This window comes from Vombatus ursinus, unplaced genomic scaffold (genome assembly GCF_900497805.2).
Source record: "Vombatus ursinus unplaced genomic scaffold, bare-nosed wombat genome assembly UNPS02014945.1, whole genome shotgun sequence".
In the NCBI taxonomy this organism is placed as follows: domain Eukaryota; kingdom Metazoa; phylum Chordata; class Mammalia; order Diprotodontia; family Vombatidae; genus Vombatus; species Vombatus ursinus.
The window spans coordinates 28,354,415-28,368,518 of NW_020954723.1; the positions used below are offsets into that span (position 1 = coordinate 28,354,415).

The 14,104-nt window shown below is 35.9% G+C and overlaps 1 protein-coding gene across 5 annotated transcripts in view; it reads right to left on the reverse strand.

The window, feature by feature from the left end:
• PCNX1 (pecanex 1) overlaps positions 1–14,104 on the reverse strand; it is a 238,611-nt gene that overhangs the window by 41,983 nt on the left and 182,524 nt on the right. For all 5 annotated transcript variants that reach the window (XM_027844619.1, XM_027844618.1, XM_027844617.1 and 2 more), the window contains 4 exons: positions 11,500–11,629; positions 10,337–10,395; positions 8,763–8,978; positions 5,409–5,662 (listed from right to left, as the gene is read on the reverse strand). In XM_027844619.1, coding sequence (XP_027700420.1) covers positions 5,409–5,662; positions 8,763–8,978; positions 10,337–10,395; positions 11,500–11,629 — 659 coding nt within the window. The remainder of the gene's footprint in view (positions 1–5,408; positions 5,663–8,762; positions 8,979–10,336; positions 10,396–11,499; positions 11,630–14,104) is intronic.

Consider the following 14,104-nt stretch of genomic DNA (forward strand, 5'->3'; position numbering starts at 1 on the left):
AAAAGAAAATCTGTATAATATCATTCATATGTACAGTAATGCTTTTTCTGGACCTTGATCTAATCACATCTTAATAGCTTACTTGGGTTAAGTTTCATCAAAAAATTAAATTAAAGATATAAAAAAATCTGTACCTGATGTGGCACTTATCAGCTAACAATGAACAATCAACTAGTATTTATTAATCAACTACTAGGTGCCAGGCTTCTCTGCTAGGCGACAGGCATACAAACACACAGAAAAGCAATCCTTGCTCTCGAGGAGTGTACATTCTAGTGGAAGACAAGTGCATACAAATGGATAAACACATATTACATATACGTGTAATAAAAACAGAATAAAAACAAAAAAAATCAAAGTAGTTAAATACAAGGTAGTTAGGGAGAGACGACAATTGGGGGCTCAGGAAAGACTTCTTGTAGAAGGTGGTACTTGAACTGTACCTTGAAAGAGGAGAGGGATTATATGAGGCACAGGGGAGGAGGAAGTACATTCAAAGCATGGGAGACAGCTGTTATAAAGACATAAACATAAGAAATGAAGGGCTATAGAAGGCTGCAGTATGGGAAGGAGAGAAATGTATAACAAGGCTGAAAAGATAGGATCAGTTGCATGGCACTTTGAAGGTTAAACAGAAGATGAGAAAAAGAAATTAAAGGGTAAGAATAAGCAACACGGAAACAAAACTATTACTCTGTGTAGACAACATAATGCTATATTTAGAGAAACCCAGTGAACCAACCAAAAAACTAGTTTAAATAATTACCAATTTTAGCAAAGTTTGTAGGATATAAAATAAACCCACGTAAATCATCAACATTTCTATGTATTACCAATAAAACACAGCAGGAAGATATAGAAAGGAAAATTCCATTCAAAATAACTGCAGAGAATATGCAATACTTGGGAGTCCATCTGTCAAGACAAACCCAGGAATTACATGAACAAAACTACAAAATACTTTTTAACACAAGTGAAGACATTTTAACAACTGGAGAAAAATTAATTGCTCATGGGTAGGCCAAGCCAATATACTCAAATGAAAATTCTACCAAAACTAATTTACCTCTTCAGTGCCATAACAATTAAACTACCAAGGAACTGAAGATCTAGGAAAAATAATAACTAAATTTATCTGGAAGAACAAAAGGTCAAGAATGTCAAGGGAATCAGTGAAAAAATGTTAAGGAAAGCAGCCTGGTAATATTGGATTTCAAACTACATCACACTGGTGTAATCATCAAAATAATCTGGTAATGGCTAAGAAATAAAGTGATGCAATAGGTACACAATACACAATGGTAAATAATCATAGTAATTTAGTGTTTGATAAACCCAAAGATCCAAACTTTTGGGGCAAGAACTCACTATTTGACAAAAATTACTAAGAAAATTGGAGAGCAGTTTGGCTGAAACCACAGACTAATATCTCATACCATATGCCAAGATAAAGTCAAAACAGAGAAATAATTTAGATATACAGGGTGATATGAGCAAATTAGAGGAGAATGGAAAATTTTACCTATTAGATCTATGGAAAAGGGAAGAGTTTATGACCAAACAAGAGATAGAGTATACCATGAAAAAAAGTATAATGGTTAATTCTGATTACAGGAAATTACACATTTTTGCATAATATTAACAAAACCAATGAAGTCAAAATTAGAAGGAAAGCAGGAAACTGGGAAAAAAATTTTATAGCAAGTTTCTCTGATAAAGGCCTTACTTCATAGGGAACTGAGTCAAATTTACAAAATAAGAGCCACTCCTCAATTGATAAATGGTCAAAGGAGATAAACAGGAAGTTTTTGGAGGAATTAATCAAAGCTATATATAATCACATGAAAAAATGTTGTAAATCATTATGGATTAGAGAAATGCATATTAAAACAACTCTGAGGTACTACCTCAAACCTAGCAGTCTGGCTAACAAAACACAAAAGGAAAATGACAAATGCTGGAGGGAATGTTGAAAAACTGGGACACTAATGTACTGTTGGTGGAGTTGTGAATGGGTTCAACCATGCTGGAGAACAAACTGGAATTATGCTGAAAGGGCTATAAAACTGTGCCTACCCTATAACCCAGCAATACCACTACTAGGTCTGTATACCAAAGAGATCAAAGAAAAAGGAAAAGGACCTATATGTACCAAAATATTTATAGCAGCTCTTTCTGTGATGGTAAAGAACTGGAAACTGAGGGGATGCCCATCAACTGGGGATTGGCTGAACAAGTTGTGACTTGTTATAACTGTTATGAATGTGATGGAATACTATTGTGCTATAAGAAATGATGAGCAGAATGCTTTCAGAAAAATCTGAGATCTATATGAAGTGATGTAAAGTGAGCAGAATCAAGAGAAAATTGTACAGTAAGAGCAATATTGTAACAATGTTCAATTATGACAAATATGGAAAGAACTATACAACTGATTCAAAGTGAAGTGAGCAGAACCAGTGAATTATTGCACACAGTAAGAGCCACATTATGATTATGTGCAACTGTGAAAGACTCAGCTACTCTGATCAATACAATGATCCAAGACAATTCCAAAGGATTCGTGATGAAAAATGCTATACGTGAAAATTCTAACATATACAGAACTGATGAACTGAATGCAAATTGAAGTATAATTTTCCCACTTTATTTTTCTTGCTTTTTTCTTTTTGTGACATGGCTAATATGGAAATATGTTTTGCATGATTTCACTTTACTATTGCTTGCCTTACCAATGGGTGAGTGAGGGGCTAAAGGGAGGGAGAAAATTTGAACTCAAAATTTAAATGAAAAAACAAAAGGGAATGTTAAAAATAAATATTACATATTTTTCTTAATAGTTGTTTTCCAATTACATATTGTACATATAACAAGATAGTTTTCAACATTCATTTTTGTAAAATTTTGAATTCCACATTTTCCTCCTTTCCTCCTTCTCTTCCCTCCTCAAGACAGCAAGCAATCTGATATAGGTTATACATGTATAATCACGTTAAACACATTTCCACATTAGTCATGTTGTTAAAAAAGAATCAGAACAAAAAGGAAAAACAATGAGAAAGAAAAAACAAAAAACCAAAAAAGTGAAAATAGTATATATTTCGATTTGCATTCAGACTCCATGATTCTTTCTCTGGATGTCAATCTTTCGGAATCGTCTTGGATCATTGCACTGCTGAGAAGAGTCAAGTCTATCATAGCTAACCATCACACAATGTTGCTGTTGCTGTGTATAACATTCTCTGATTCTGCTCACTTCACTCAGCATCAGTTCATGTAAGTCTTTCCAGGTTTTTCTGAAATCAGCCTGCTCATTATTTCTTATAGCACAATAGTAATATTTTTTTCAAAGGAAAGTTAAACAGAGGAGTTAATATTTTATCTTAGAAGCAATAGGGAGCCACTGAGTAAGGTAGCTGTATAGTTACCTTAGTGTGGAGAATAGTCTGCAGTAGAAAGTTACCAGTATCCTTTAATTACCAAAGCCAACGACCTGTTCTCAGTCCTCAATCCTCTTGACCTCTCCTTAGCTCTCTGCCTTGATATTCTCTTCTCTCTTGTTTTTTGGGACACTTTTCTTAGTTCTCACTCATCCTACCTATCTGACTGCTCATTTTCAGTTTCCATAGCTGGATCCTCATCCAAGCCATACCCTCCAACTGTAGGTGTCCACCAGGGTTCTGTTCCAGGCCACCTTCTTTTCTTCCTCTATACTACTTCACATGGTGAGCTCATCAGCTCCCATGGATTTAATTACCATCTCTATGCTGATGATTCTTAAATTTACCTATCCTGCACCAACCTTTCTGCTAACCTCTAGACTTGCATCTTCAACTGCCTTTCAAATATCTAAACTTTATGTCTAGTAGATATGTTAAATGTAACATGTTCAAGATAAACTAATAATTGTTCACCCAAAATTCTTCCCCACTCTAAACTTCTCTATCACTATCAAAGGCAATTCCATCCTCTCGATCTCTCAGGCTCACAATCTAGGTGTCATTCTTGATTCTTCGCTATTTCTCATGCATGACCTACCCCACGCCATCCAAGCTGTTGCAAAGGCCTGTTCATTTCACCTTTCCAACATCTCTCTAAAAGAATGATGCTGCTTTCAGAAATAGGGAAATTTGGAAGAGGAGTAGATATGGGGGAAAAGATAATAAATTCTGTTTTAGACACATTGAGTGAGATTTCTCTTCGATATCTACTTTGAAATGTCTAAAAGGCAGTTAGTTGTATGGGACAGAAACTCAAGGAAAAGACTAGGGCTGGATTTACAGTTCTATTAGTGAAACACACAACTACTGATCAAGTCACCAAGAGAAGGAATACACCAAAAAAATGGAAAAAAAAAAGGAATACACCCAAGAGTAGACAGTTTTTTTCTCAGAGTTTGAGAAAGGTGGGAGAGATTTAGGACAGTAGCTTGAGGGAAAGGTTTAAAAAAAAATTTTTTTCTAAGGATAGAGAATTAGCTGCGTTTGAAGGGAGTTGGGAAGGAAGCAGAATATGGTGGTGTTTTTTTTTTTTATTTTTTTTCTGGAGAGGCAATAGAGGTTAAGTGACTTGGCCAGAGTCACACAGCTAGTGAGTGTTATATGTCTGAGGCCAGATTTGAACTCAGGTCCTCTTGACTGCAAGTCCGGTATTCTACCCACTGCGCCACCTAACTACCCCACGAAGCAGAACATGGGAAGAAACTGAAGATAACTAGGGGACATGAGAGCTTCTATATAAGGGGACAAGAACAGAATGGCATTACAGAGAAGAGCTGGCCTTGGAAAGAAAGTCCACCTCACTGTCAGAGACCAGCAGAAAGGAGAGTATGGGAGGTGATGTTAAGGGGTTTTGCGAAGAATAAAAGGGGAGTAGAGAGAGCTCAAAGTGAATGGCTACAATTTTCTCAGTACAGTAAGACAGGAGATCCTTAGCTGAGTTGTGAGAGAGGAATGTGGGAGGCTTAATGAAGTTCGTAATAGCTTTTGAGGAGAATGAAATAGTGAATCAATTAGGAAGGAATACAAGGAATAACTTGTTGAAGTGAGAGCCCATTTCAACTTGTATAATATGATTTTATAATGTACCTGGCAAAGCACCCATACAATCTTAGGAAGGCATGAAAAAAGTGCTACAGGTTTACTTTGTTTTAATCAATTGAGCTTTGTGCAGATTTCTAAATGAGACCAAATACATTTTTGCAAACTTTATTTTTGTAAAATTTCTTCAACTAATTGAAGAGATGGCCGTTATTTACTTCCTATCCTTAATACTGTATGCTTCAATGAAGTATTACTGAGGAAAGGAATAATGTGACTTTATAAATACATTTTGTTAACTGCTTGGGATACCAGAGACCATTTATATTTTAAACTATCAGATCTTAGTATGTTCTCCAAATCCCTTACTTTAACATAATACGTGGTGAGTATTTTCCGAAGATCAAACACTTGCAGCATAGAAGCTGCACTATTGTCAGTGATGCTGTAGCCTTCCAGCACATACTTGGTGACAAGAACTTCCCAAGCTAGCCAGCGTTGACTAAATGCAGCATTAAAGGAGAGCATGTGGGGAAGATGACCAGGTTCACAGCAACAAAAGCCATCATCTTCATCTACTCCTTCAGTAATGGCTTCTACTTCTCGTTGTTGGCAGTAGGTACCTTTAAAAAAAGAAGACCATTATAAAGGTAATGGAAAATGTCAAGGATTAAAACCAAAATAAAAGAACTCCACAAATCCTGAGATTTTCTATCACCTTAAGAAATACAGTTTATGGTGTTGACAAAAATTCAATTTAAATCAACTGCTGATTATTTGTGCGTGTATTACACTCAGCAGAACTTTGGTTTTTTGTCAGATTTCCTCTATTATATAAAAATCCACTTTCTCTTATTATCCCAAAATCTAAACTAATAAACTTAGTTTAAAAGAAACATAATTAAGAGGTGTGGTCAATCATCTACAAAAAGTAACATGCAGTAAAACTGTGGCCATTTAACATCTTGGAGGCAATGACTTATTTGGAATAGGAAAAGTTCCAGACAGGTATGTGCATACCAAATGTTTGGGCAGTGGACCTAATCTTGAGGCAACACTTTGTCTCACATCTTAACTCACTGGTCATAGCAGGGGAACTAAAGTACTCCTTACTTCCAAATGTCACATGCAGTATCTCTTTCTACCACAAACAAATTGATCACCCAACCCGGATCCTGGTAGCTACCAACCCACAGGTTATTTTCTCTCTTTTCTCCATGAGTTCAGTGCATAGCTCAGTACATTTCCATTGAGCCTGGCAATTTCTGCCATCAAAGTCAGGAACTTCACCAAGCAAACTGATATTTACACAAATATACTAACTTCCCAGTTCCTAAATCTACTTAGCTCCTTTGGCCTGCACTATACCTCCCACTCCATCTCACCTACACAGACAGTCAGTCATGCTGTGGATCTTGTCATCACTCACAAATGTTGTTCCCGTTCATGTTCACCAACTCTGTACATCCCTCTAACTGATCATTTATATCATTCAATCTTTACCAATTCCTTTCAAACTCTAATCCTGCTTACTCATTGTCCTTCCCAGAATCTCCAGTCATGCTCAGTACATTCCCAGACCAGCACCCTTGCACTGGCTATGCTTGGCTCCTTTGATTTCTTGAAAAACCAGTTCAACTCTACAAAATCCTCTGCTCTTAACACCCTTGTTCTTTTGTCCTATCACTGGAACTTGTCAATCGCTAAACTTCTAACACTCCCACCATCCACCTTCTTTGCCCCTATTCACTGCTTTTGCTGAAGGAAGTCAGGAAACTGCTGATTAGATCTATTACAAATTTATATTGTCTTCTAAACTGGGCCCTCATGACAACAAAACAATCCTTCTACTCCTACCTTACTCAACACTGTGGCTATTCTAAACCTTATTATCTCTCCTCCAGCCTCCAAAAAGTCTTACGCCTTTCTCAGCTCAGGACCAAGATTCATGTTTCACCAACAAAATTAAGATCATCTGACAAAAGTTTCCTCTTTCCCCTTCTCTTCTCACATCATCCATTATTTCTTCTTTCACTCCAGATTCTAATAAAAAGGTAGCCCTTCTCCTTACCAAAGCAAACCCCTGTATATGTACCCTTGACCCCACCCTTTCCTGTATTCTCTAGCAGACTGCCCCTGACACCATTCCCGGCTGCTTCACTGAGTCTCCCCCATACACATGTATATGTATGTGTTTATGTGTGTGTGCATGGGTGTATCACTACATGATCCTGACGTTATGAACTTATGTCAGTTCTCCAAATAATTTGAGGGGACCATAAATTAAAATAGCTGTTTTAGAGAGTTTCCTTCTGTGGGAGCTCCCTTGAACCAATAAAATTATAGGTCAGGACAAAAAAGTACACATAATTGATTGATGAATTATTACTTCTTTATTTCTGAGAACCTTTCATTTCAACAAACTAATTAAAAAAAAATTTTAGGGGCAGCTAGGTAGCACAGTGGATAGAGCTCCGACCTTAGAGTTGGGAGGACCCAAGTCCAAAACCAGCCTCAGACACTTGACACTTAATAGCTATGTGACCCTGGCAAGTCACTTAACCCCTATTGCCTCACCAAAAAGAAAAAAAAATTTAAATGAATATGTTCCAGTCAATTCCCAAATTTTATTTCTAAGGTCAAATTTCTTTTTTAAATATTCCATAAAGTTGTTTCAATGAACAGAACTATTTGAGAGTCCCAAGGAAGTTCTAATGGTAGACATTTGTAAAATACAAATAAATGTTTTATAATACCTACTACAATCCTTTGATGAGATACATGGCAGTTCCAAGAGATCTGGAAAATGTAACCTGCTGATGTACCGAGGCCTTGTCATCAACCTTGACCCTGAACCTTGGGGCTTCCAGATCTTCCCAAATTTTCTTACATGTGTTAGTTCTCTTAAATATAGCGTGAGAGCTCCTTGAGAGGCCTGTCTCTCTCTATTTGTATCTCCAGCACTTAACACAGTGCTTGGTACACAGTAAGCAGTTTGGAAGACTTTTTCATTCATTCAATAATTCTGAACTTCATTTTCCTCATTTATGAAATGTAAGAGCTGCATTAGATGTCCCATAAGGTAATTTCCAACTCCATAATTATCTGATCCTAATTTCTGATAAGGACAGATGAACTGCAAATTTATACATCAGTCTTACAGAAACAAATATGGGAAAAATTCACAAAGGGCATAGAATTGAAGCTCCAACAGTGGGTGTAATGCCTAAGAATATAGAAAAAGAAGAGAACCATGATTTGAAAATTGAGGAATTTCCCCCAATTTTGGATATATGGCAAGTCAAATCAATACCCTTCAATGCACAAAGTGTCAGAGAGATAGATCATGAATCATTAATACAGGGAAGCTATTCCTGGATCCTATATCACTACAGTAATGAATTTCTATTACATACCTTTAAAATGTACTTTATATCTCAAACTTACACCTGAGTAAGCACAAATCAATCATAACGCCAGAAAAATAACTCAAACTACTCATGGCGTGTTAATAGCATCATCTTTATATACAAAGGACAGCTTATGACTATTCTCTAAATATGAAATTGAACAAAATTTAATATTCTGATTTTCCATTTTTCCATTCCAAAAGCTAAGGCTTGATTTTATGTTAAAATCTACTTTGGGATCAAGGTTATCAACAAATGAAACATATAAATCAAGACAGATGCAATTTTAGAAATAAAGTAATAAGCACCTTACCTCTAAATTCAAGTCCCCTCAGCTGGAAAGTGACAAGACCATTGCCAATCTCTATAAGATGGACCAATGCATTGAGATAATCAGAAGCAAGGATGAAACAGTCTCCAGTACTGTAGTTTCCCCATCGCCCAAGCAGCAAATCTCCACACAGACTATGCTGTAAGGAACGGGTTAAATGCTCATAAAATATGGAATTCAGATTGTTGTCATCTGATCCTGCAGGGATAGAAAAATAAAAACAAATCTTAACTTCTACAACTTTTACTGCCTAAGTGAAATAATATTGTTTTACATATTAAAAATAAACTCACTTCCAGTGAAGGTTCTTTGTGATTATTTTTTGACAAAAAAAAAAATCCATTTTATGCACTTATAATTCCTAATTTTACTTTAGCCAATGATTTGCTTTCTCACACTCTTTAATTTCCTCTCTTGTTTTGAAACCATCTACCCATAATTCACATAGGCCTAATGTATAATCAATTTTTATAAAAAGGAAAATTAAAAATGTTCAGATAAAGTTCTTTTATGTCTATCCACTTAAATTTCCTGACTAATATACAGTATGTTTCTCAGATCAGTGTTCAGGCTCCATTTTTTTTTATATTGTTAGAAATATGAAATAATTGCAAAATGGTAAAGGCCTTTTAATAACATTTCCACACTACCAGTAGGGAAAAAACCCTATTTAGGAAAGAACAATATAAAGAATTATTAAACTAGCCATAAAAACCCAAACAAACTAGGAAAGGAAACACATAAAAGATTTAGAGATTTCAAACAAATGAATTATAGGAGAAGGAAAAGATAAAAAATGGACTTGGATCCAGTGATGAATTCCCACAGTTTTGGGCTCTGATTAAAGAAAGTGAACTTTAGTTTAACTTTTTCATTTCTCAAAGAAAAGAGTCTTCCTATGAGTACTATTTTCTTTCACAAAGAAATAAAAAGAGGATGCGATTTTTTTAAAATGAAGAAAGAATAAAAGTAATTGATTAAGTGGGCCAGATCTCTGCAAAGCAGAGTGTAAGGTTTCTGTTGAGCTCAGGAGTACCGAGCTGCAGCAGGGCTAAAGTCAACTGGCTCTCCCCACTAAATCCAGTACCAATATAGTGAGTCTTCCCCGGAAGAGGGGTACACCAGGCTGTCTAAGGAAGAGTAAATGGGCCCATGTTAGAAATGGAGCAGGTAGAGGCAGCTAGGTGGCGCAGTGGATAGAGCTCCGGCCTTGGAGTCAGGAGGACCCAAGTTCAAATGTTGACTTCAGACATATGACACTTACTAGCTGTGTGACACAAGTCACTTAACCCCGACTGCCTCACCAAAAAAAAAAAAAAAAAAAAAAAAAGAAAAGAAAGAAAGAAAAAAAAAAGAAAAAGAAATGGAGCAGGTTAAAACTTCCATGCAAATCAATAGTGAGCTTAGGCCCAAGAGTGGCTATTGCCTTTACAGTCTACAGAAAGTAAGGAGATTCAGTCTTCTCATTTCAATCTATTTAGTTTTCTAAAATGATTTAATTTCTATCTGAGACATACAAAGTTCATTTAGTTTCAATGAGAAATTAGTGATGTTACCTGGATTTCTATCAAGCTGAGAAGCCAACCTGGTGTTTGAATGATCCACACGTTTTGTGCTGTAGAAAATAAAACAAAAAATTCTTAATAGATTATATTATACTATGTAGAAAAAAAATAAAACTGAGGGGGGGGATAGAAATTGCAGAATGAAGAGAAGAAAAACAAAATCGTATGAAAATTTACAGAAAAATTACTATCTAACACAGGTTTTCCAAGATGTAACTCAGCTAGCTGCCTAAAGTTAATAACAATATGTACTAGGCATTTTTTTAAAATGCTGATGTCATTTTTAAACTATGTACTTCTAAGAATGGGTAGACAGCTAAGAAACTGATGCCCATGACATTTGTGAGGCTGCCATAAAGTAAAAGATATGCTTCCTTCTTGATTTTCAACTACTATATACTTGGCAACTTCGAAAACTTACAATTAGTTCTAACTGCTTCCCTCTGGCACCATGTACAAGTTAGAAGAAAATATTGACTAAGCTCTAAAGTCTTGTATGACTAATTAGGGTCTATTACCTGCCTAGCTAACATCCCATCCTGCTATGAACATCTGACATTAAGCAGAAGGAGAAAATGATTTTTATCTCTGTCCAGTAATTAACTGCTATGGAATATCAGCTCAAACCTGCTTATTAGTACAACATGAAGGGTAGGGCCTTTGTATCTTGCTAGTTGTTACTCTGGTAACTTTTAATTGTGGTTCAGTATAAAAGAGCATGAGTTTTGGAATCAGGGGACATGGCTTACATTCAACCTCTGTTGCTTAGTAACATGGAGCAACATCCCTGGGCCTCAATTTCCTCATATGTACTAAACAGCCTCTGAGACTCCTTTCCAGTTCTAGATTTATGATCTTATGACCCTCAACACATCTGTATTGTCATCATTATGGCAAAAAACAAAAACAAAAACATGTCCCTTCATGCAAAAAACACCACCCTAACAACACTGGCCATAGGAAAGGAACGGAATACAAATACTGTTAACACCAGGCAAAAAAGAGGTGTGCTTCAGGTTTAAAGGAGAAAGAGAAGAGTCAAACTCTACAAACTACTTCGTTCTTTAAATGATTATAATATTAATATGACAATGTTCACTATTAACAATAACTTCTAAAAGGCATCCACTTCTAAACAGTTTAATTTTGCTCACTTGTAGTCTCTCTCCCAGAATTTGACCGGTCGGACGTATGAAGTGATGAATATCGCACTTCCCAAAAAGGGGTTTAGTGGGGTGGAGAAGAAGGCAGATATGGCAGCCTGGACAAACAACATGGCTGAATCTGTGGGAAAGCTGGTTAAAGAAGATACCATTTATCCTGATCAGATAGAAGCACTATGAAAATGGAAGGGAAACAGATTTCTTACAAATGCATTTTAGTTCTTGTGATTGGCTAAATGAATCCTTTAAATAAGAGGATAATGGGATAGGTTGAGGATTGTTTGAATGACAGAGTATATTTCTAAACTTAATTCACACATCTTAGTCATAATAGTAAATTTGTACTATCCTACTCCCACTGAAGAAATTTCTAGAGACTAACAATGGAATAAACTCCCAAATGAGATACTTCTTGATAATAGTGGCTCCCAACCAGGGATTTCAATAAACAGGAGAAAGTATGGGAAGAAAAGCCAACAAGAGAGATAACAAGTAAGTAAAGGAAAATGATACAAGTCTGGACTAGATTTTTCTGAGGTTGAAAAATGTAATTTTTTTCTATCCAATAAAGATCCTCAAATTTCATAATTAAAATGTATCAAATGTCAAAATATGCTTTTCTATTTTTATATTACTACCAGTTTTTACTTTTATTTACAAAATCGTTTGGGGAAATTCAGAAAAAACATCTTGGAATTCAGTAAACATTACTGAACACTTACTATGTAGTAGGCATCAAATTTATAATAGAAATAAAACAAGTAAACAAATAACTTTAATACAAAGTAAAATGTTTTAAGTACATTAGAAAGGCTCAAACTTTACCAAATAAAGTGTGTATGAGCATCAGAGATAAAAGGGGTTGGGTAGTTGGGAGTAGGGGTGGGGAGAGCTCACTCATCCAGCAATCAGCAGTTGCTTATTCTAGGAGTTAAAGCAATTAAAATTGTAAACCCATGGAATCTTGAGACAATATGCTATATCTAATCCTATATAAATTAGGAAGATCCTAAAGACAACATAAAATCTTCTATTTTGCAATAATTGTAGCTGTTTAACCCAAAGTAATCTTCATATATATATAAATATATAAATAAGCTGTTTTTTTTCTTCCTGTCTCTAAATTCTTTTGACTGTAATGGCCTGAGAAACACTTGCCACAGACTGCTTGTAAATATGTAAATATGATTCTGATAGATCTGATTCTAAATATAGCACAACGCTTTTTAAAAAGAAATTCAAGGGGTAGCTAGGTGGCACAGTAGATAGAGCACCGGTCCTGAAGTCAGGGCGACCTGAGTTCAAATCCAGCCTCACACCAAACACTTGACACTTACTAGCGGTGTGATCCTGGGCAAGTCACTTAACCTCAATTGCCTTAAAAAAAAAATTCAACAATACTTGAAACTTCAGAGCAGGGAAAGATCATTTCTGACTAGAGAAACAAAGAATGCTTCACGGAAGAGTTGGAATTTGAGCAAGGCTTTGAAATACAGGGAGAATTAGAATAAATAGCAGTACAAAAGATGATTAGAGAGGAGACACACACAGGAAGGCAGAAAGTATTCTAGGTATAAGGATTAGCTTTAAAAAAAAAAAGGCACACAAGCAAAAGTATGAGATTTTGTGCCAAATGGAAACATCTACTCACACCAATGCTCACTTGAGAAAGAGATTATAGGCACTTTAATGGCAAAATTCCTTGTGATCCAAGATCACACATAAGAATTCTAGAGGGCAAAATCAAATCCTTATTCATTAATGTGATGGGGGTGGAAGAAGAAGTTGGGATAGGTGATAGGGACTTGGGATTGTAATAATCACATCACCAGCATCATAGAAGTCCTATGGACCTAGCTCTATTAGATGAATGCCTTTTCTTAGGCTGTCATATGCTTATGCCCATGATTCCTTTCCACTTCTCAGCTGTGATGACTATGGAGGCACTAAATATAGTTGTGAACAAAATGCTAAGGCTGTTTACAATCTGCCAAGCCTGTGTTCTTGAGCCCTAAGGCATGCCTCTAAAAAGTTGTCTCTGTTGTCAACTGTGCAAATACTGAAATGTTGATGGTAATAAATTAACAATTATGAAACAATATATTATTCTGTTTCATTATTTTTGTCCCTAAAACCATTCCTCTTCTGAATTTCCTATTTCTGCTAAAGGGACCATCACGTTTGTAGTCCTGACATTATTCTAAAATACTAACCACTTCAGTTTATTCCCTTCACTTTTCACCTGACACAAGTCTCTCCCCAAAGTGACTTTCCTAAAGCCTAAGTCTGATCATGTCGCTCCCCTACTTAATAAACTTCTGTGGTTCTCAGTTGCCTCTAGGATTAAAATATAAATTCCTCTGCGTGACTTTAAAATCCTTTACCACCTGGCTCCAACCTATCTTTTCTAGTCAACAAACAATTATTAAGTACCTACTTCATGTCAGGCACGTACTAAGGACACAAAGAAAGGCAAAGGCCAATCCATGCTCTCAAGGAGCTCACAGTCTAGTGGAGGAAACAAAAGTAAACAACTAAGTAAAACCAGTACACACACACACACACACACACACACACACACACACACACACACACA